The following is a 21,987-nucleotide window of genomic DNA, read 5'->3' as shown; positions in this document are numbered from 1 at the left end:
CCATACAAGCTTACAACTTATGCATAAGTATACAACCTATATATGAGTATACGTCAATATATATGGATTTGTACAAATTATTCCTCAAGAAATGATTCATTTTTTTTCTCTTTGTAACATTATATATATTTCTTTTAAAATCTAAATTTTAATGATATTAAATAAATTATTTTTTTATCACACAAATCAAAAAATAACTCGCAATGATATATTTAAGAATAAATTTGTTGATTTTGTAAAAATTATGTTTACGGATCTAATGATAAATAATAGGTTTAGGGTTTAATTTTATAAAAACATCCGAATTATATATTCAAAAATTGAGTGACCTATCCTAACCCCTAATGTAGATCTTAATATTGTTCTAACATGTAAATTCATTTCTTTAAATACATTTTAAAATAGTTTGGCATGGTTATAGTCAATGCATGTATCCCAATTTTTTTTACTTATTTGCCCTCAATAATTGGGTATCCAAGATATCCTTACTTGTAAATTAAGAATTCTCTATAAAGGGAATGCTCTGGTTCCTGATCAAGACACAGGAAAATAGAGAGATCCAAACATCGTAAAATACATGTTTGCAATCAAATTTTAGAGTTGAATAAAGTTTTCAACTCTAAAGTTTTCATCTATACAAATAAATCTCTTTAAAATCATGCTTTCTTTTGATTATATATAGTCTATTTTCAACATGTCCATAATGCCACAAAGATTATAAAAAAATAAATAAATAAATACATACAGTGAATTTCGAAACATACATCAAGTAAATTTCAAAACATTATAGATGATATATTTTATCAAATATGGAAATTGCAATAGTTTATTTAGATAATTTTTTAATATTCTCTAGAAATATTAATCAACATATAGAATCAAAATGCATGATTTTAAAGAGGATTAAATAGATAATAACATACAAAATTGAAACTTTAATCTTCGATTGCAAACTTGGATTTTACAATATGTTCAGATATCTCTATTTGCCTCTGCCTCGTTCAGGAACCAGAGGAATCATTTTATAGAGAGATCGAAGTTCTTAATTTACAAGGAGCTTCCCATTATTAAAAAGGATATTCAATGTGCAGAAAATGTCAACATGAGATTGTTGACAGGTTTATATAATTATATAGATCAAGACATTATGCATTCCTTAGGTCGAAAACTACAACAGCCTCATGCTCTCAGTATAATTTGAGTCTATTGGTGAACAGCTCCATGCCGTCTAAAAATGGTTTAGCCACATTAATATAAGACATACACAGCCCAAATAATTTTAACATAATTTAGCCAGCATTAATGAAGTTTTTTTTTAAGGAATTCCAATAACATGATTCAAAGACTCTGTACATACTATTACAACTCCTACCACTAGACTAAGCATCATTAACTAGTTTAATAAGACACTTTGACGCCATTTATGTATCCAAAAAGTCTACCAATATCATTTTGGCTCCCATTCTGTAGAGTAAATTATAGCTATAATCTATGGTTTTCCTTCATACAATATAAAACTAATCATTCATTCATTTATTCATTCCTCAGCCCTATTAAACTTTGGCTGCCAAATGAGTTAATGAGAAGATTACTACCGCTGCACAGATGACAAAATTAAACCTTGAAGGGAACCACATGAAGGTGGATAAAAATCTTTTGCTGATAAGAACAGCCCCACCAATTCTTGTGTTTGACGAGTCAACATGAAAATGTTTTCAGCCGAACTCTTTGTTGTCCATTCCTCTATCATCCTGCAGAAATTGATCAGATTCGTGGGAAGCAAGTTATACAATAGATATATATCATGCATGAAGTCATTGATTATTCAAAGTTTACGGGTAAAAAAATCATTATTCCTACCCGTTTCTAATCAAAAGAAAGATTTTTCTTTATATATATATATATATATATAGTGTCTCCTTTTTGAGCTTATTTCAAGAGGATAATAAACGGAAGGAAAAAGGCAGTGCTCTAGTAAATTGAACATGGAAAACATCAAATGAAACAAAAGCAAAGAGTATATATGCTCCTAATCCTAAAGCTCAAACAAAAAAGAAAATGGAAAAAAAAAATTTTACATATTATATTTTTCATTGATTTATCATGATAAAAGAGATAATTCTATGACTGACCTTAATTGAGATTCTGTTGCATTGTGGCAGTCAGAAAAAAGCACTTTGATGATGGGCTGTAACTTTAACTTAGTAACTGGGTCTTTGTCCTCTGCACTAGAACAATTACCAGAACAGGACCAAGTATCTGGATTCAAGAGAATGATTTGCAGGACTGGGGATTGGGTTCTCAGATCTCTAATGACAAACCTAAATGATGATTCATCATTTGCACACTCCATCAACTGATTTGCAAACATTTTGCCCATTGTATACTTGCTGTTGACAAATATAATGCATTAAAACCTATTCAGGATATATCCGTATGTTATAAATGAGCTTCAGAATATAATCCTTCCCCGTCTTAAATTATATATATATATATATATATATATATATATATATATATAAATAAATAAATAAAAAACCGCTGCAACTGGAAAAAGAAAGTAATAGCAATAGCCTAGAGTGCACAACATGGATACAGTCATGTTCACCGGATCAAGAAAAAACGGCATGCCAGACAGATTTTTTTTTGCCTTTGGCCTATAATATAATTAATGATATACAACCTTTTCAGGATATATCCGTATGTTACTAATGAGCTTCAAACTATAATCCTTCCCCAGCTTAAATTATATATATATATATATATATATATATAACCGCTGTAAGGCCTATTAACTGGAAACAGCAATAGCCTAGAGTGCACAACATGGATACAGTCATGTTCGAGAAAAGACGGCATGCCAGACAGATTTCTTTTTGCCTTTGGCCTATAATATAATTACTGATATACAACCTTTTTAGGATATATCCGTATGTTACTAATGAGCTTCAAACTATAATCCTTCCCTAGCTTAAATTATATATATATATATAACCGCTGTAAGGCCTATTAACTGGAAAAAGAAAGTAATAGCAATAGCCTAGAGTGCACAACATGGATACAGTCACGTTCACAGGATCAAGAAAAAACGGCATGCCAGACAGATTTCTTTTTGGCCTTTGGCCTATAATATAATTAATGATTAACAACCTTTTTCAGGATATATCCGTATGTTACTAATGAGCTTTACAATATAACCCTTCCCTGGCTTAAATTATATATATAAACCACTGTAAGGCCTATTAACTGGAAAAAGAAAGTAATAGGAATAGCCTAGAGAGCACAACATGGATACAGTCATGTTCAGAGGATCAAGAAGAAACGGCATGCCAGACAGATTTCTTTTTACCTTGAGTTGTCAGGACCATGTCTTCAGTCTTCACTATTAACTCTTTCGTTTATAAATACATGGCATTTGTTGGTAAAACCTTTGCACACACTATTATGAAAGAACCATAATATTGTACCTAATTCCAACCTATACATATTAAAGGCTTAAATATAATTTTCGTGCATGTAATTTATCGTTTTTCCACTTTTAGTCCCTGTAAATTTTTTCGTTGTTGTTTCATTCCTAACCTTTTATAATGTTTCAAAAATAGTTTCAGCCATTAACTTTAGTTAAAAAAAATTCTATATGACAAACAAAATACATATTATATTCATTATATTTTATTTCATTATTGTCACATACATAAATTAATTTTAAAATTATTTTAGACAAAATTTCAAAATGCACTTCATTATTGTCACTTTATCATACTCTTCATGCACACTTTCTTTGAACTATGAAACGTCAAATCCTAGCTATCATTGGTGATAGAGCTAGAAAATCAACCTCCCTTCTCCGATGAGGTGTCCTACTCGTTGTTGTGACAGTTGCAATATGTAACGACGGTCTTGATTATCTTGAACCAACCGACATAGTTCTTCTTAGAGTTGAAGGAGGCGGCTTTGGTAGTGGTGCCAACAAAGTAGTGACGCTCTTGCAACACATGAGCTCTTACACGATGGGAAAGTAGTTGAACATGAGGTCAAACTCCTCCATAGTGAGGAGACGACCAACAATGACCTCATAGAGGCAGTAGTCATTGAGGACGAACTCAATATTGTTATCGAGATTGTAGATTGGGAGAAGTTGATCCTCATTGGGGGGATTGGGGTTTAGATTGAGAAATTTAGGGTTTGTATTGTCAGATTTTGACTGAAGAGGGGAAGCACAATCATGAGGGTGAGGTTGAGGGTTTGGGTGCGGTGAAGTGCATTTTGAAATTTTATCTAAAAAAATTTAAAATCAATTTACTTGCATAGCAATGATGAAATGAAATATAACGAATATTATATGTAATCCATTTGCCACGAATATAATATGTATTCCATTTGCCACATAGGATTTTTTTAATGGTAGTTGACAATAAGGACTATTTTTGAAACATTATAAAAGGTTAGAGATAAAAGTGAAAAAACAATACATTACAAGAACAAAAATTATATTGAAACTTACTTCCTTGAAAACATTGTTAGCGCACATGCATAAAAGAACTCATGTTAACCAGTCACTGCCGCTTCTTTCCCACCAAGAATATGACAGAAAAACTAAATACTTTTTCTTCCCCAATATTATATTTCTACTGCACAATTATTATCTATCAATTTTACTAATTCATTTATTATTCCAAAATTAGCTGATAGGATGAATCAAATTATTCACATTGGCATTAATTTTACTTAAATCCTAGAAGCATACATGTTTTATTGTATCTATTTCCCATAGTCAGCTCACCTGCAACCGAGTTATAAGGGCACAAAACCGAGTCACCTTTTTTCTTTCTGATAAACAAGTCTAAGACAAAGAGAGTGAATCTAGTCATTCTTTGCTAACCTGAACATGTCCCCTGATCCTCCAACTGGCACACTGGTCGAAATATAACATTTGAACAATCGTATTCCCCCATCTACAAGTGTATGGCCGTCAAAACATGGGTAGGCTCCAAGGAAACACGTGCATTGAGGACATCTAAATTCACGCCAATCAATATCCTTTGAAAGGTTTGATAATCTAGCCATGAAAATATCTTCAAGAAAACCGTTGAGGAAGGATTTTTGATTTCCCAAAATTTCCACGGTCTCAGTTGACATCCCTTCTTTTCCATCAGTTCCACATAAATGATGTTCCCTGTCACCATTCCCAAGATTGCTTGTCATATGAGCACAACAACTAGAAGCTTGGTTCACATCTTTGGCATCATCTGAATCTGGACGTGAGTCAGAGAAATCACTATGATCAGGTTCATTCTTAACAAACTCACATCTGGAATTCACAGAAGCCTTATCATTCTCAGGATGTGCAAACCTAGAACTCTCATCAAAAGCAAGAGTCACTCCACTATCATCACTGCAAGTTAAATCTCTTTCACCATTCAATTCACAGTTTCTCATGCCTTTGCCAACACCATCATCTCTGGGGTTTTCTGCTATAGAAATAGAACTACACCCTTGCTCTCCACACCCTTTGCCAACACCACCATCATCGATGCAAGTTGAAGTTCCTTCATCACTCAATTCACAGTTTCTCATGCCTATGCCAGCACCATCATCTCTGGGGTTTTCTACTATAGAACTACACTCTTGCTCTTCACACCCATTGTCAACACCCCCATCATCACTCCAAGTTGAAGTTCTCTCACCATCCAATTCACAGTTTCTCATGCCTTTACCACCACTATCATCTCCAGGGTTTTCCGTTACACAACTCCACTCTCGCTCTCCACACCCTTCAAGAAAATCACATTCCACAAGATCATCCTTGCAAAGTGTGACAGAAGTAGAACTCAATAGACACATCCCCGGCGCGCACATATATGAACTCACATACCTCATCACCATCTTCTCACTTATCCCTCCAAACGAACAACAACAAGCCCCAAACCAGTTATCAGCCACCTCTCTCCAATTCACCGAAGGCATTTCAACAAAAGTCCTAAACAAGCAATACAAACAAAAGCCTCAACAATATAACATGAAAAGAAAAAAAAAAGAAAAAAAATAGCCCCAGGACCCTATTACTGGCAGTATATTATCACATTTCTTTTTTTAAGGGTTTGTTTGGATTCCAGAAGCATTACTAGAAAAAATACGTAGAAAAATTGAAATAAACTTTTCCATAAACTAAAACTAGCTTATGCATAAGGATCTGTTTGGATAAGTTTCTTCAAAAACACTTCTAGAAGGAAAAAAAAAATAAGAAGAAAAATTGAAATGAGCTTCTCTATAAGCTAAAAAACCAGCTTATACATAAGTTAAAAAGTAAGATTTTGGAGAAGCTAATAAGATAGAATATCTACAAATTAACTTATTCACAAGCTAATTTTAGCTTATTGAGAAGCTCATTTCATTTTTTTCCCCTATTTTTCTTTCTTAGAAGTATTTCTATAGAAGTTTATCAAAACAAGCTCTAAGTTAAACATAAGATTTTAGAGAAGCTAATAGAAGAGAGCTTTCATGATTTAGTTTATACATAAACTAATTTTATTTTATGGACAAACTTATTTCATTTTTTTTCTTCCTTTATTCTTCTCCTAGAAGTGCTTAAGTTTACCAAACAAACCCTAATTTTAACCTCATATACCAACAAACCATGTGTAAGACAAATAAGAACTCCCAACATTACTAACTTTTTCCTAAGCTTTTTTTTTTTTTTTTTTTTAAGTACTTTTCCAAAATTAACTGAAGCAAACATTGACATGGTACCTGAGAGGAACTTTGGTCAACTTGAAGGCGCAAGTTCTGCAGTAAAAGTCAACTTCTCCTGCAGAAGACAATTTTTCCACATCTGCAACAAAAGAAGAGATGGAAAATAAACGCATTTCGGAACAAACATATTTAAAAAAAAAAAACGAATAATTAGAAGCGGCATTTTGAGGTTACCGGATTGTGAAACGAGAGGGTCCGTTGGCGGAGACGGCGAAGGGTCGAGAGTGGAGAGGATGGGGTGGTCGACGGGAAGGAGGAGGAGGAGCTTCACCTCGATGTGATCGGAGAGTGGGCGGAATGTGAGCGGAGAGTCGCCGTCGAGGAGGACGACGGGGAGCGGAACCCTAAGGGAGAGGGAGGAGGCGGTGAGGGTGAGGAAAGCGTGGGAGGAGTGAAGGTTCACGGTGAGGTCGTGGCATTGGAGGGAGGGGTTGAGGGTTTTGTCGTTGGGGAAGACCATTAAACGCAGCGTTGAGATGTGCGACTGCGCTTCCCATGTATAACGCCATCCATGTTCGCTGTCGCTGCCCATTCTGCTACCATACCCACCTTCGCTCTCGCTCTCGCTCTCTGCTCCTCCAAGCCAAATATAAGCGCCATTGGTCGTGAATAAAAAAGTTAGTTAAACAAAATTTTGAAGAAAAAAAACATGAAGTTCGGATAAAAGGTTAGAACTGTGGCTGCTGGGATTCGAGCCCAGGTCTCCACGGCCACAACGTGGAATTCTCACCACTAAACTACAGCCACCCTTGACACTAATTGCTTATATAACCTTTATATCTATTAGTATTGCTGGAGTTATAACTAACTTCCTAACCTTGGTCTGTGATATCCTAAGTAATAATACAAAACAACCTCTTAATTCTTTTGTAAAGTGTGAATTTTTTTAATGGGTTCTGATTATACTTTTGGTATATTGGATTCGTGCTGTGAAATTAATATTGAATTTTGTTTGTCATGATCTTTAATAAGTAATTACTCATGATCTTTAAGTTCATTTTACACTATATAAACTTTAGTATAGATGAGTTCTGGACTCTTAAAAAATTTGGGCTCAATCTAACTAATAAGCTGTATACATTGGTCCAATAATTAAAACACATTAATTAGGCTCCAAAAGGAATTTATCGAGAAGCTTCTGGTGGCAGATAAAACCTCAACACAAATGAAAAATATAAATCATGTTCTTTGAAGTTTTTTTTTCAGAGAAATCTATTAGAGGTGACAATTCTGGTAAGTTTTGTTTAAGGAGACATTTTCACACTGCTTCATATAATAAATACCAAGATAACTAAAACATACACGGCCAAAGTTCAGCCTTATCATTTTATTCCAATTAATATTAGGCATTATTTAGAGAAATTAATTGTGTTGTACATCGGTGTGATAGTAAAGTTATATGGTGTCTTTTCTAGTATAGTTTTCAATTGAGGTTTTAAATTTATCTCTTAATTTTGGAAGAGATTGTATGAGGCTTTAGAAACAAAGCTAAGGTTGAGTTCAGCCTACCATCTTTAAACTAGTGGTCAAATTGAGAGAATCATCCAATCCTTAAAGAAACTCCTTTAAGTTTGTGTTTTAGAACATGAGAGTAGTTAAGATAGTTTCTTACCTTTGATAAATTTTACTTACAAATAGTCATCATTCCTACATTGGAATAACACCTTATGAAACCTTGTATGGTAGGAATTGTAAGACACATTTTAATTGGATAGAACCCAAAAAGAGCATATGTTAGGACCAAAAGTAATCCATCAGACCACAAGAAAAGTAAGGTTAAAATCCAAGAGAGGATGAGAACTACCCTAGAGTTGGCAAAAGAGTTACCATCATAAGAAGAGGAAAGAGCTTGAGTTTAAAGAGGAAATCATGTATTCTTAAAAGTAATTCCTTAGATTGGTGTTGGTAGGGAATTGAAGTCCCGTAAGTTTACTATTTGATTCATATATGAGCCCTTACCAAATTTTGAAAAGAATCGGCAATGTAGCTTACCAAATAGTTTTGACTTGGTCTCTTTCAAACTTGCATAGTATCTTCCATTTGTCTCAACTCATAAATATATCCATGATCGCTCCTATGTCCTTGAGTTTGACAACATTCATCTAAAAGACAATCTCACTTATGAAGTTTTACGTTTGAAAATTGATGACAAGAGGGTGAAACAGTTAAGAGAGAAAGAAATTCTTTTAGTTAAAATTGTTTGAGGAGGAATCTACGAGGAAAATGCTACTTGGGAAATGGAGAGTGAAATTTGTGAGTCCTAGCCTTTCTTGCTTGCTATAGGTAAAATTTTGGGGACAAAATTTCTTTTAAGGAGGGGGAGAGTTGTAACCTCCCAAGTTTATAAATAGAATAAAATATGATTATTAACAATTAAATGTGTTTTATGAAATTAAGAAGGGTTTGCAAAAATATTAATTACATAATATAAGTATTACTTTGAGGGTTATATTTGTTTTATTTTAAAAAAAGAAAAGAAAAGGAAGAAGAGTTAATCTTGGGTTAATTCCTTTAACCTAAGAGTTGTATGGTTGTAAGGGGGTTATTTTGAAGGGGTTAAGTCATTAGGTTGATTTTACATTTTACGTTTATGTTTCTTCTCTTTTTTCCCCTAAACCTTATAAACCCACAAGGAGAACCTTGAAGCTATAGGAAAGAATCCTAGAGATTCCCTAACATCGTCAAACATTTATTGAGGTAAGGGAGGAGTGAGTTATCTCGTTTATGGGTGTGAGGTAATTGTTGGTAGTGAGATATATTGCCCCCAATCCCTATGTTTGTACTCTATTGCTTTGTAAGAAACCTTGAGACATTTAATTGCTTGCATTTAAGGAGATAATTTTTTGTCTAGATTGAATTTTCATTCTTGATGATATGAATGTTCTATGTAATGTATGGTCGATCTTGTATTTGCTTGAATTTTGAATCTTTTGAGAATCCTTAGTTTCCTATAGAAACCCCCAAATTGATGGAGCAAATAAAGATTGGATTTGATGTTTAAGGCTTGTGTTATTGATGAGAAATTTGAGTAATTAATGATATAAATGAGTAGATTTAGGTTTCAATTCATGTTTTGACCAATTAGGGTATGTTTGGTTCCACGTTAAACATATATGAAATCGATTCCATTACATCCAAAATAACTAGAATCATGTTTGTTGCATGTTTGACTATTAATAAAATTGATTTCAAGATGTGAAAATTTACATACACTTGGAAGCAACTATTAATAGATTCTCCATTAAAGAAATCAATTTTGGAGTTTTATCTATCTAAATTTATCATTACACAATCAAAATTAATTTTGATAACAAGTTTCTTGAAGAATTCAATATGAAAGTCAAGTCTATATCCCTTGTCATCCAAACGAAAATCAAATTGCTTTTAACTCACATTTACTCAAAATCAAATTTGCAAATTTACGTTGATTCAAAATCAATTATATCAATGCATATCCAAACACACACTTAAAATTAGTTACGGTTGATGGTTAGGAACTACTATGATTTTTGCACATTCTATAGGTGGTCACAAACTGTCGTCACGTTGGGCTTGGGGATCACAACATTAGGTGCCCTGATCCCTAATTAAGATTGAAGGAGACTTTTCTATCTCAACTATGTTAGGCGCCAATAAAACTGCACTGGGCATGGAAGTTCTAAAAAGAATAAGTTGCTCTTTGTGGCTTTGTCGTTGGGTGTAGTGTTAACCTTATTGGGTGTGAGAGTCTCATGAGCTCTTAGGGGGTAATGACACCAAGTTGGGCGAGACACCTCTAGAGAGAAACAAGGTGCTCTCTTGAGTGATGGTGTCGAGCATGAGATGAGTATTGTAGGGCCCTACCATTTGAACATGAAAAGAGTAGTATGGGACTTAAGGTGATTCAATGATAGTTATACTTAAAGAATTGATATGTGATACTAATAGTATTATGAGAGCAATTTAGTAATTGATTAGAATGCTTAATTGATGTTGATCTTGGTGAATAAGTTGAGGTATCAATTAATTGATTTTGTGTATCTTGTGAACCTTGAAACTACCATGCATTGCGAAGTCTAAACTGATGACTTAGTCATTTAATGTATGGGCATGCTTGCCTAGCTAGGATAATCTGAAACTTGTGAAATGTGTGATTAGTGATGATGTCATATTGAGTTTTGCATTGAGCATTGTGTGTGATATGCATCGTATGCATAAAATGTCTTGTTATGGGGTATCAATATGGAATATAGTGTCAATGAAGGTCCCTTTTGTTTGACTTGAGGATTCATGACCTTAAGGATAGTAGGGATTTAAGAGCTCCAGTTTTGTCGTTGTGTGTATGGGGTGTAACTTGTGCAACATCTCTATTTTGAGACACCCTGATGTATCTTCCCCTTAGTTTAGAGTGTTGGGTGCCAGACACCTTGGTTGAGCGTCTATCATCTACTTGACCTCCCAAGTTATCCTATGATGAGCCTTTGGGTGACATGTGTTTTTGACTAGAGCTAGGTACATTTAGAATTAGGTTGAGTCATTGCATCTTCTATGTGATTATCTTGTGTGTGTGTTAGTGAGTGTACTTGTAATCCTTGTAGATTCTATTATATAATATTTAGTGTGAATGAAGTACATATATATTGTTTATAAATGTATGCTTATGTTTTGATTGTGGTTGCCTGATCTTTTTTAACATTGGGACATGAATGAGATGTATCTCACTCTTTTTCTATTGTGTTATAGTTTGATTTAATGTCATTGTATATGAAAATCATTAGAATGGTAGTGTTAGTAATAAAACTCAAACCTTGTAGTGTCTTTTGAATTGTGCCCTGATAGGATGTGATATCAATAATATTAATTAATTTATGTTTTTTTTTGTAACAAATATATAACAATGATCAAAATTTACTTATCCAAGAACCACCATAACAAGACAAAAGGAAAGAGCGTAACGAGAGAAAGTAGCCTAGTGAAAGATATTAATATGATATAAAAACATATTAACAAATTATAATTATATACCCATTATTATCACTTAAAAAAAAGCCTTGCATTGCTCGGGCTAATAATTAATTACTTGTTAATTTATAATTTTCATCATATCAATGTATTAAGCATCCAGCGTGGATTCCATTTGATGCCGACAAATGAAGTGGCATAGACAGAGATTAGGGTACTCCTAGAATTAAAATATATGTAAATGTGACCGTACAGCATGGTAATAATGGCATCTTCATATCGTACCCACAATATTCTATTGAATCTATCTGCACTAAAGAAAATGTTATTTTAAATTAATCTTTCTCTGGAGTCCTCATAATATTGAAAATGTATAACATATTGATAGGCACCTTTTTTCCATACTTCTGTGGCTATGAATATTGCCCCCAATATTAATTAAATATCAGCACTACCATAAAATTATTATAATTTTGATCCAATCACTGACCATTTTTGTCTTATCCACAACAATTAATATTGGGTACTTGGTGCAAATACATAGAATGTGACTGTAAAAAGGGAATATAACAGCCTTCTCCGATCTAGTATAAAATTTCTGGACAACGTGAGTAACCTTCTTTATGACACCTTAACACAAGAAAAACATAGTGATGATATATATAAGCAATGTATCAAGTACGTTGCTACTTGCTTGCTTTTCATCAATTCCTCATTCAAAAGCGAAGTCAAAATACACGTGAGGTACTGTGGCATAAATTATGGATTGGGCTATAATAAAAGATAAAAGGTGTATATGAAATAAAAGAATAAAAAGATAAAAGGTGTTTAATTTTTTTAAAAATAAAAATTATAATAATTATATAAGATTCAAACTTAAAATTATGTTTAACTTCACTATTAAGCTAATCTTAATTGTTTAGGTGTTCAAGACTTATCTTTCTTATTATTTTGACTTGAGTTAATTATGTTTTATTTAACTGCTGCAGTTAATTATGTTTTATTTAACTGCTGCAGTTAATTATGTTAAATTATAGGTTCTTGAAATTAAAGTGGGTGCATATTCGTCGGTCAAACTTGAGGCATCTTTCAAATTGTCCCTCGTTTACTCAATACCACATAATTCATAAAAGAATGAAGCTTATTAACTAATAATTATAAGACTTATATAAACTTATGTTAACGCAAACATAACAATATTGTTTTTGCATAAGCTTATTAAATATCCTCTCTCTTTTTTTCTTTTTTTTAAAAAAAAAAACAAAATTCTACTTCTAAAATATTAACTATGACCTCTATACATTAAAGTCAAAGCATATACATTTTGTTCATATTGGGCTGAAGAGAGTCAACAATTGGTTAGGTCCAATCTAAATAAACAAAATTATTAGTTTTGACTCATGTTTACACTTATATATATATATATATATATATATATATATATATATATATATATATATATATATATATATATATATATATATATATATATATATATATATATATATATATATATATATAGATTTACTTATTTTAAAAGTAAATTTATCTAGATTTACTTTATTTTTTTATTAAAATATTAATAAAAAATTATTTGATTATTTATTTCATTAATTCAAATTAACAAATAAATCTTAAAAATATTTTATGCATTGATTTAAATTATTAAAATGGAGTATCAAATACTTTTCCAATTTTTTTAAAATTTGTAAACTTGATTTATATATTAAGAACTTTTAATTCAATGATTAGATCGTTGAAATTTGATGTAGAATATGAGTTAAGTATATATAAGAGGGTTCAAATGATATTGGTAAAATTTTATTAACTATTATACTGTTTAATAGCTTTATATTAAATGTGAATGTTGTCCCTCTAATCATTGAATTATAACTTCATATCATCTTGTATGTTTATATCAAATTTTGTTAAAATTGAACAATAATTTGAAGGTAATCAAAGTGTTCATATTTTAGTATATTTTGAAATGTATATATTTCGTCAATTTTATTTTATTAGAATGATGTATCAAATAATCTTGAATTGATATAAAATTTTGTATATATGATTTAAAAGTAAGAAACTTTCAATCTAACAGTAAGTTTTATAAAATTCATATTTAATTGAAAGTTATCGAATATTGTAATAATTGATAAAAGTTACACTAGTTTCATTTGAACTCTTATATATATATATATACACGAGCGACTTAAGAGAGAATATTTATTAGTATGAGAACATGATAATAAGTAATAATAACTCTTAAATTAAAATAAACGTTTTAGATTAAAGGATCAAAAATAAAGTTATCATGTATCACAAGTAACGTAGTTGCTTTATCTTTATCATTATCACCATTGTTATTGCAACTGTTACTACCACCACTACTGCATCCCTATTGATACTACCACCATTACCATTATTGCTACCATCACTATTGTCAGCAATGGTAACAATAATAGTGATAATGGTGATGGTGACGATGACGACAGTGGTGTAATGGTGATGACAGGGACGGATCTACATAGGAGATAGTGGGGGCACTTTGCCCCCACTACCATTTTATGCATATTTTTTTTATTAAAAAAATAATATATTTTAAAAAATAAAATTTATATTCTAATAATATATATATATATATATATTTAAATTATCATATGTATAAAATATAAATTTGAAGGAGGTGTTCATTTATTTAATATTTTTTAAATTTTTGAAGGAGATTAGTTCTCATATATATGTGATAAAGAATATCCATTAATAATGAATTAGTTTTTTAAAAAAAGTTTAATTATATTATATATATATATATATATATATATATATATATATTAATGTTCACTTATATAAAGTAATATGTTAAAAAAATTATTTTTTGATAAAATAAAATTTGTACTATGCATGTTTACTTTTTGTATTTTCTATTTATTGTATACGTTGATTAAAAAGATCAAAATAATAAAGATTGTAAGATTGTATATGTTGATTAAAAAAATCAAAATAGGAAAGATTGGAAGATTTATATTCTATTTTGAATTTGTATTATAAAATATATTTTAAAATAAATTATCATCTAAAAATTTATATCAGATATTAAAAATATCTTATATCATAAATAAATTAAACTTGTTTTTTTTAATAAAATTTAACATATTTATTTTTATGGTTTTATTAGTGTTAAATTATTATAAAGTAGGTATTTAAGATTGTAGTTCTAACCAAACATTTAAAAAATGTTTATGACAGATAAATAAGTCATATTAAAGACATGTAATTTTAAAGAAAGTTAGGTTCAAATCTATTAAATTATAATATAATCTAGTCTTACCCGATTTATTTCCATCCTTAATCATAATTGTAGATATAAAAATTGTAAAAATAATTATGATATATATTTATACTTTAAAATTTTTAATACTACAAATATATGAGTAAGTATTGCTCCCACTACCTAAAATTTCTAGATCCGTCACTGAGTGATGATAGTGGTTATAGTGATGATGATGATGATGTGGCAATAGTGCAATAGAGGTAGAGGTGACAACAATTGTAATAATATAATAATGATGACAATGATAAAGTGAACTATATGATAGCGACAATATATAATAATTTTATTGTAGTCTTTTAATGTAAGGATTATTATTAATTATTCTCATATTTTCGTACAAGCAAGTTTCTCACATGAATCATCCCACACACACACACACATATATATATATATATATGTGTGTGTGTGTGTGTGTTTGAGTGTGTGTCTGTGTCTGTGTAGAATTATGCATAAATTTTATGAAAAATATATTTAATTAAAGATGATTTAGATAATTTTTTAGAGCTACATATATATAATTATCAAGTTTTATTGTAATTTTTTTAATAATATAGACCCATTTGTTTATTTATTTTTCTCAAAAAATAATTTTTAAATAAAAAGTTTTTTTTTTTTACTTTTCATTTTTAAATATGTTTGTTTAAATTGTTTTTTATTTTAAAATTATTTTTGTAACTTTTATTTAAGAAACAATTTTATATGCTTCTTTAAAAAGAAGTTTTTTTAGAAACACTTAAAAAAAAAAAGATTAAAACAATTGGCCTATATATTTGAAAAGTTATATTATTATTAGTTATATGATGAATTTAAATGAAATATTTAATATTTTCAACTATTATTTTTATTATATTTGTGGATTAAATATATTTTTTTTCTTCTATATAAAATAAATGAGATTTGATTTTAATTTTTATAACATTGTTTTTTATTTTCATGAAAAATACGAAATCATCGATTTTGATCTTTGTTGTCATGTAACACTCCTTAATTGGTGTGTGTTTAAGGAAAGATGAAGTTATCATCCCAAGTAATGCTCACTAGTGCCTAATGTATATCATGTTATAACACTTCTACTTTTGTTTGGATCCCTAAAATATTAGTATTTATTTATATTAAAATAAATGTTTGAGATAAAAATAACGATTATTCATATCTTAATGGATAAAAAAAATATTTTATAGAGATCAAAATTAAAGTTAACTCATTTAAAAAAAAAATTAAAAAATATTGAATTCAAATTTTAAAAGAATAAAAATTATTTTGAAATCAAAATCAAAATTCACTTTTTTGTAAGAACTAAAAATACATTTAATCTATAGATATTATATATCTTATCATTTATTTAATATTTTCTAAAAAAAAGTGAGATTAAAATTGGAAATCGATCTAATTAATCCAAATTACTTTAGACCGAATCAGATTGAACTTAAATTTTAAATATAATCAATTTAATGGTGAATTAATAAAATTGAAGTGATTATATAGGATGATTTTTCTTTTTAAAATCGAGAGTATAGTGTTTTTTTTTTCTTTCTCTTTCATCCAACTTACTTTTTATTTTCTGCACTCATCATGTCTTAAAACACCCATTTCGGAACACATAAAATTGTGTGTATAGGAAGCAATTGTCTAAAATGATCTGATCTAATCCATGAATAACCATATGCTAGAAATTCATCTAACTCAACTCAAATTGAATACTCTATCATGTCCATAATTTTTTAAGTTTGCAAATTTTGCACAAAATATATTTAATACTAATATATCAAGCCAAAAATATTATCGTTCAATATCTTTAACAAGATAAATTAATTATAGAGTAAGAATAACAATAGTTAAATAGAAACATATGTGAAAAAGTTAATTAATACTATTTAAAATATGTAAAAAACAAAAAAGAAATAGAACAAAAGAGAAAGTTTAAAACATTAAAAAAAAAAATTATGTACATAAGAGGGAGCAACTTTTTCTCTCCACCTTAGATCAAACCTAATTAATCGATATGTAACTTTGAAGGATCAGCATATCCCTTAACAATTAAATAGCAATCAATAATGATGGTGGCTGAAAAAACGTTTGACAATTAATACAACTAAAATTTCCCTATTCCCTCTCAATAATGATGGTGGCTAAAACCACCGGTTTGACAATGCAAACACAACTTCCCCAACAAAGAGATGGCTCAAATAATTAACTCATCACACTTTGCCGTATGACTCACATTCGATCTTAACCAAAATTAAATAGTCCTATTGTTTTGAAATGCTATATTATTGTATGCATAACAAAAGGTCCACTAACCTTTTACCGAGGAAAAAGGGTCCATACCACTACCCCAACTTTATGAAGAATTTACATATATTCATGCATATTCCCCGAAGGTGTCATATCTATGTCTACCCCAAAAGCATATAAACACAGTCAACTTGTTGATCCGAGAACCGGTATATATAATAACCTTGCTGTCTAGCACCATAACCTTCTTTCAGGGCCTTTTTTCGAAGCTCTATGCACTTGCTTTGGGAATTCCCCTTATAACTAGAGTGATCTTTTGAGTGAGCATAGTGAACTCCAAAAGACCTAAAAAGGGAAGAGAGCAACAAGGAGGAAAAGGGCTTGCAACTTGTGCATGGTATCAAGTATATCAACATATATATCGCATCTTATTACATTGTAAAAAGTGAAAGGTGTATCAAGCTTGATAGGGTAGCTAGCTAATTAGCTTGATTACTTTTGTTTAGGGATCTTCAAGTTTTAAGATAACTATGGATTTTGCCAGTTTTCATCTTCAGCATCAGCTCCAAGAAGAATCTGCTCAGTGTTTAATAACTTCATCAACCCCACCACATGATTCTAAACCTTCCACTGATATCACTAGTCAATCATGGATCCCAAGCAACATGTTGTAAGTTCCTTAGCACCCCTTTAAGTAGAACTCAACTCTTGATCTATAACTTAAATACCCCAATATAATTATAATAACTAATTAATAATCATCGTCTCAGGTGAAACTAATGAAATCTTTGAATCAGATGATATGATATTTGAGTTCTTTGAACCCTCTTTAAATAAAGTGGACATCTTTTTATGTATGTCACTGTTTTCTTGGGGCCTGTGAATGTTATTCAACAAAATTTAACTACTTATATAGCATATTAAACATATGATGTGATCTTTTGGGAAAAGATAGGGATATATACAGTAGAAAGCATGCACTAATTTGTACAGGACTTTTCCACTACAAATCTTTTGATTTTTAAAGTCTGCTAGCTGCAGTGGTATCCTCATTTTCAAGATTATTCCACTGTTGTTGAATATTCCTGATTATTAATTCATCAAATTTCATGATTATTCTGCTGATTTTCTTTGATTTTAGTTGTTTCATCTTTGAAACAGCGATATCACCCATTAGCTTATATGTGTGAGTTTGTTTGCAGCAATGGTTGTAACAGTGGATTTCCAACCGAAAACTTTACAAATTCAAGAGAGCTACAACACAAGCACGCCACAACTGATTCATCACTAAGAATTTCAACAAGGCAAGCCTTTAGTTTTCACCATGGAAAAAGCCTCACTCAACAGCCAGATAGTGATCTCGTTCCAGCAAGAATCAAAGGTGAAATGATCAACACTATGGAGGAATCATCACTAGTCCCTATTCATGAACCACGATATTCTCCTAGTTTCTTATCTAGTCTTCGTGTAACCGGTGAAGAGTTTTTTCTTGCGGAGAATAATGCATATCATGATGACAAGCCTATAGATGGAGGGACCCTAAGCAAGAGATACAATAACTTTGGCGATGTTTCCTTGAATTGGAATTTACCAACCCTAGATATGACCTCTTCCTTAGTTTCATGTTCTTTGGGATTAAATCCTAAAATGTTAGATCTGCATACAAGTAATCATGCTCTTCAACCTTGCTATAATACTTTTGGTCTTAACGAGAGCATGTCTTTGAGCTATGGTGACATGCATGGCCGCGAAAATAGTTCATCAAACAGCTCAAATAAAGTGAGTACTATATTTCTCTACTTCTCTTATGCAAGTAATACATACAAGTTAATAATGAATAAAACTTTTTATGACTTTAAAATTAAGTTGTACAGACCTTTTTTTTTTTTTTTTTTTTTTTTTTTTTTTAAATTTCTCATAACGTTTTTAGTACTGTTATTGTATAACTCATTTTTCTTTGGTGTGTCAAAATTCATTCGGCTATTGAATCCAAAAGTATTTCCACTAAAATCTTTAGATTTCTCTAAATATCATAGCTACTTTCTATAATTCAATTTAGGTTAATTAAGATCGAAAATGCAATTACACCCCCCTTTTCAAGTGTTTGACAATAGATTTTTACAAACTTATGCATTAGTAGTATTGCTTTAGTTTAGTCGATCTCTTTAGACACCATGTAGCATTTTCAGTATGATTTTATCAAAGTAGCGTAAAACTTTATTGATTATTGGAAAATGATTTTTTTTTCTTGCCACAACAAATGCGAAAACTAATTAGTAATTTAGAATAATATTTGGAACAGGAGTTTCATTTTTACATTCTCTGATAAAAAAAATGAATTCTCATAGGTGATCCTATTTTAGTGGATAATTAACCTTTTCTATTAAATTATAGATTTCATCATTTACAAGAGAAGTTGCAATGACGAAAAGGCCCGGCAATTGTTCTCTACCAAAAGAATCTGAAGCAAAAGCTAAGAAGTCAAGGCCATCTTGTCCGCCCCTAAAGGTAATATATATTTTATAATAAAGTGGCATTTAAATTGATGTTTTGGGTCTCTTTCTTTCATGTTAAAATAAAACTGATGTGGACTGAGTTCAAAGCAGGTCAGAAAGGAAAAATTGGGGGATAGAATTCAAACTCTCCAGAGATTGGTGGCACCTTTCGGGAAGGTACATCATACCTATTAAATAATCATAAATAATGTCAATAGTTTTAGGCCATTTATGACTTCCTAAAATAACTTTATTGTTGCTTTTTTTCTTCTAATTTTGACACTTTATATTTTGATATTTTAATTCGCAGACCAGCACAGCCTCTGTCTTGAGTGAAGCCATTGGTTACATCCACTTCCTTCATCAACAAGTCCAGGTGGATATTTAGATATTTAAATAATCATAAATAATGTCAGTCATGCATTCTTAGTTAATTAAACAAAATAAAAATTTAAAATCTTTCTGAGAAAACAATTCTAAAATAAATTCCAAATGAGTAGATGTGTTGAGTGAGAAACTATATAGAAACTTTTTTATTTTGTTATATTCTCAAAATGTTTTAATTTAAAGTTGACTACATATAGATTTAAAAATAAATGGTCAAATTAGTACCTGAAATTGTATGTGTTTCTCAATTTAGTCTCTAATTCTAATGAAACTCAAGGTTCTTAAAAATATAATATGTCATTCATTTAAGTCTTTTTGTTAAATAAATTCCAATTTTTTAAATAAAAGTGTCTACTTGGCACAATATTGTCATGTAACATGCATGTAGTACATATATGTGAAGTAACACATGTCATTACGTGAATGTATCATGTGACATATGATTATAAAATACAATATCATTTTAAATGTTAAACATGACATATGATTATAAAACACACTATCATTTTAATCCATGAAATTGTAATATTGTGTTACTTATTTAGCCTATGAAATTATAACTCAATATCTCTTTATTTTGTAAAACTTTGACTTAATATCACTTTAGTCTCCAAACATTATCATAATCTTATTTTAATCAAATAATTGCGATTTAAATATTTTTACAATAAAATAGATAATTAAATTAATATTGTAAATAGGATGATAAGTGTCATGTTAATTTTTCATTAACCTATTAATTATCTCTTTTTCATTTATAATAATTCTAATAATATTACGTAGAAAGAAGTTATTGCATTATATTGTTTCTAGTACAAAAATGTTAATCATAAAATTAAATTTGTAAAATTATTATTTTATTTATTTATTAGGTTTTTTAATATGTAAAAAATAATCTAAGATGACAATTATTATAAAATGAAGATAGTACTATTTGTGTAAAATATCCTGACCCTAGTAATAGTTTTTATAGTTTACCATAATCAATGTGAATATGTGATACATAGCTGCACTATTTTGAGTGTAGGAACGCAGGGCTGGCTAAAGGCATAGAATATAGGAAGATTTAAGAAAGAAAACAAATTATACGTAGATCTGTATATTTCTTTCAGACTTATATGCTCTTTCAATTATCTGCAGACTTTGAGCATTCCTTACATGAAATCCGTGCAAACCAAGCCCTCTAGAATGGTGCAGCTGGTAAGACATGCATATATGATATATATACTATAGTTTTGTTTGATTTTTTTTTTTTTTTTTGATCAGCTATAGTTTTGTTTGATATTTCCAGAATACTCCTATAGGTGAAGAGTATACTTCAGAAATTATATTCCTTAATTAGAGGATTTAGTTCTTTTTAAGTGATATATGCTTTAAATTTTTTTAGCTATAATTGATAATTATTTGAAATTATACGTAATAATTTATGCTCGTGACATGTTTCTTAATTTTCCTCTTCTTTTAATCTTTTTTGGATTCTGATTCATGCATTGCTCTATAGTACATTGACATGTGAAGTTTTAAACAGACTTCAGTAAAAAAAAAAAAAATAGAAAGTAAAGAAAATTATAATTATGACTTCGAAATATATTAGCCAATTAGAAACCCAACATAGGCATTCAAATATGTGATGTTCATTATTTTTTGTTTTCTGGCTACAGGATTCAAATAGCAGAGAATTAAAGCCAGACCTTAGAAGCAGAGGCTTGTGTCTTGTTCCCCTTTCTTACGCATCATTTGTTCATCGCTGTGTTTAGCCATTTTCATATATAGTTGTTATATTAGATACCTGAGATAACCCAAAAAGTTGAATCAAAAAGTTCTATGGTGTGCTTGTTTTAGTTT

The 21,987-nt window shown here is 30.0% G+C and overlaps 2 protein-coding genes and 1 non-coding gene across 8 annotated transcripts; 1 reads left to right on the top strand and 2 right to left on the bottom strand.

The window, feature by feature from the left end:
- Positions 1 to 1,274: 1,274 nt before the first annotated feature.
- Positions 1,275 to 7,475, bottom strand: LOC109809281 (HECT-like ubiquitin-conjugating enzyme (E2)-binding protein). Of its 2 annotated transcripts, XM_020372537.3 has the most exons (5): positions 6,928 to 7,469; positions 6,751 to 6,832; positions 4,883 to 5,980; positions 2,133 to 2,390; positions 1,275 to 1,751 (listed from the first exon to the last, which is right to left on the bottom strand). In XM_020372537.3, the coding sequence occupies exons 1-5, from the start codon at positions 7,283 to 7,285 to the stop codon at positions 1,592 to 1,594; spliced, it is 1,956 nt and encodes a 651-aa protein (XP_020228126.1). In that variant the 5' UTR covers positions 7,286 to 7,469; the 3' UTR covers positions 1,275 to 1,591. The 2 variants fall into 2 exon arrangements, with proteins under 2 accessions (XP_020228126.1, XP_082931271.1); XM_083075145.1 differs by lacking the exon at positions 1,275 to 1,751 and having other exon boundaries at positions 2,280 to 2,417; positions 6,928 to 7,475.
- On the bottom strand, positions 7,429 to 7,500 carry TRNAH-GUG (transfer RNA histidin (anticodon GUG)). Its single transcript has one exon. It is a non-coding gene; the product is annotated as a tRNA-His (tRNA).
- A 9,923-nt stretch (positions 7,501 to 17,423) lies between these two features.
- On the top strand, positions 17,424 to 21,983 carry LOC109809287 (uncharacterized). Of its 5 annotated transcripts, none has more exons than XM_020372547.3 (8): positions 17,424 to 17,664; positions 17,767 to 17,930; positions 18,463 to 19,039; positions 19,655 to 19,768; positions 19,864 to 19,932; positions 20,066 to 20,131; positions 21,283 to 21,342; positions 21,804 to 21,983. In XM_020372547.3, exons 2-8 carry the CDS (start codon positions 17,791 to 17,793, stop codon positions 21,897 to 21,899), a joined length of 1,122 nt encoding a protein of 373 aa, XP_020228136.1. In that variant the 5' UTR covers positions 17,424 to 17,664; positions 17,767 to 17,790; the 3' UTR covers positions 21,900 to 21,983. The 5 variants fall into 5 exon arrangements, with proteins under 5 accessions (XP_020228136.1, XP_020228133.1, XP_020228135.1 ...); XM_020372544.3 differs by having other exon boundaries at positions 17,425 to 17,657; XM_029273282.2 differs by having other exon boundaries at positions 17,427 to 17,657; positions 17,805 to 17,930.
- The last annotated feature ends 4 nt before the right edge of the window (positions 21,984 to 21,987 follow it).

This window comes from Cajanus cajan, chromosome 5, assembly GCF_000230855.2.
Source record: "Cajanus cajan strain Asha chromosome 5, NIPB_CcT2T_4, whole genome shotgun sequence".
NCBI classification, from domain to species: Eukaryota; Viridiplantae; Streptophyta; class Magnoliopsida; order Fabales; family Fabaceae; genus Cajanus; species Cajanus cajan.
This window is presented reverse-complemented; position numbering and strand designations above follow the sequence as displayed.

What these genes read in the sequence shown, in the direction of transcription:
- LOC109809281 (XM_020372537.3), bottom strand. Translation starts at nt 7,285, where the DNA reads ATGGGCAGCGACAGCGAACATGGATGGCGTTATACATGGGAAGCGCAG. An exon ending in TTGACCAAAGTTCCTCTCAG is followed by an intron (nt 5,981 to 6,750) that starts GTACCATGTCAA and finishes TTGCTTGTTTAG; the next exon opens with GACTTTTGTTGAAATGCCTT. An exon ending in GGATCAGGGGACATGTTCAG is followed by an intron (nt 2,391 to 4,882) that starts GTTAGCAAAGAA and finishes ATTTGTCAACAG; the next exon opens with CAAGTATACAATGGGCAAAA.
- LOC109809287 (XM_020372544.3), top strand. An exon ending in TGGATCCCAAGCAACATGTT is followed by an intron (nt 17,931 to 18,462) that starts GTAAGTTCCTTA and finishes GTTTGTTTGCAG; the next exon opens with CAATGGTTGTAACAGTGGAT. An exon ending in TGGTGGCACCTTTCGGGAAG is followed by an intron (nt 19,933 to 20,065) that starts GTACATCATACC and finishes TTTAATTCGCAG; the next exon opens with ACCAGCACAGCCTCTGTCTT.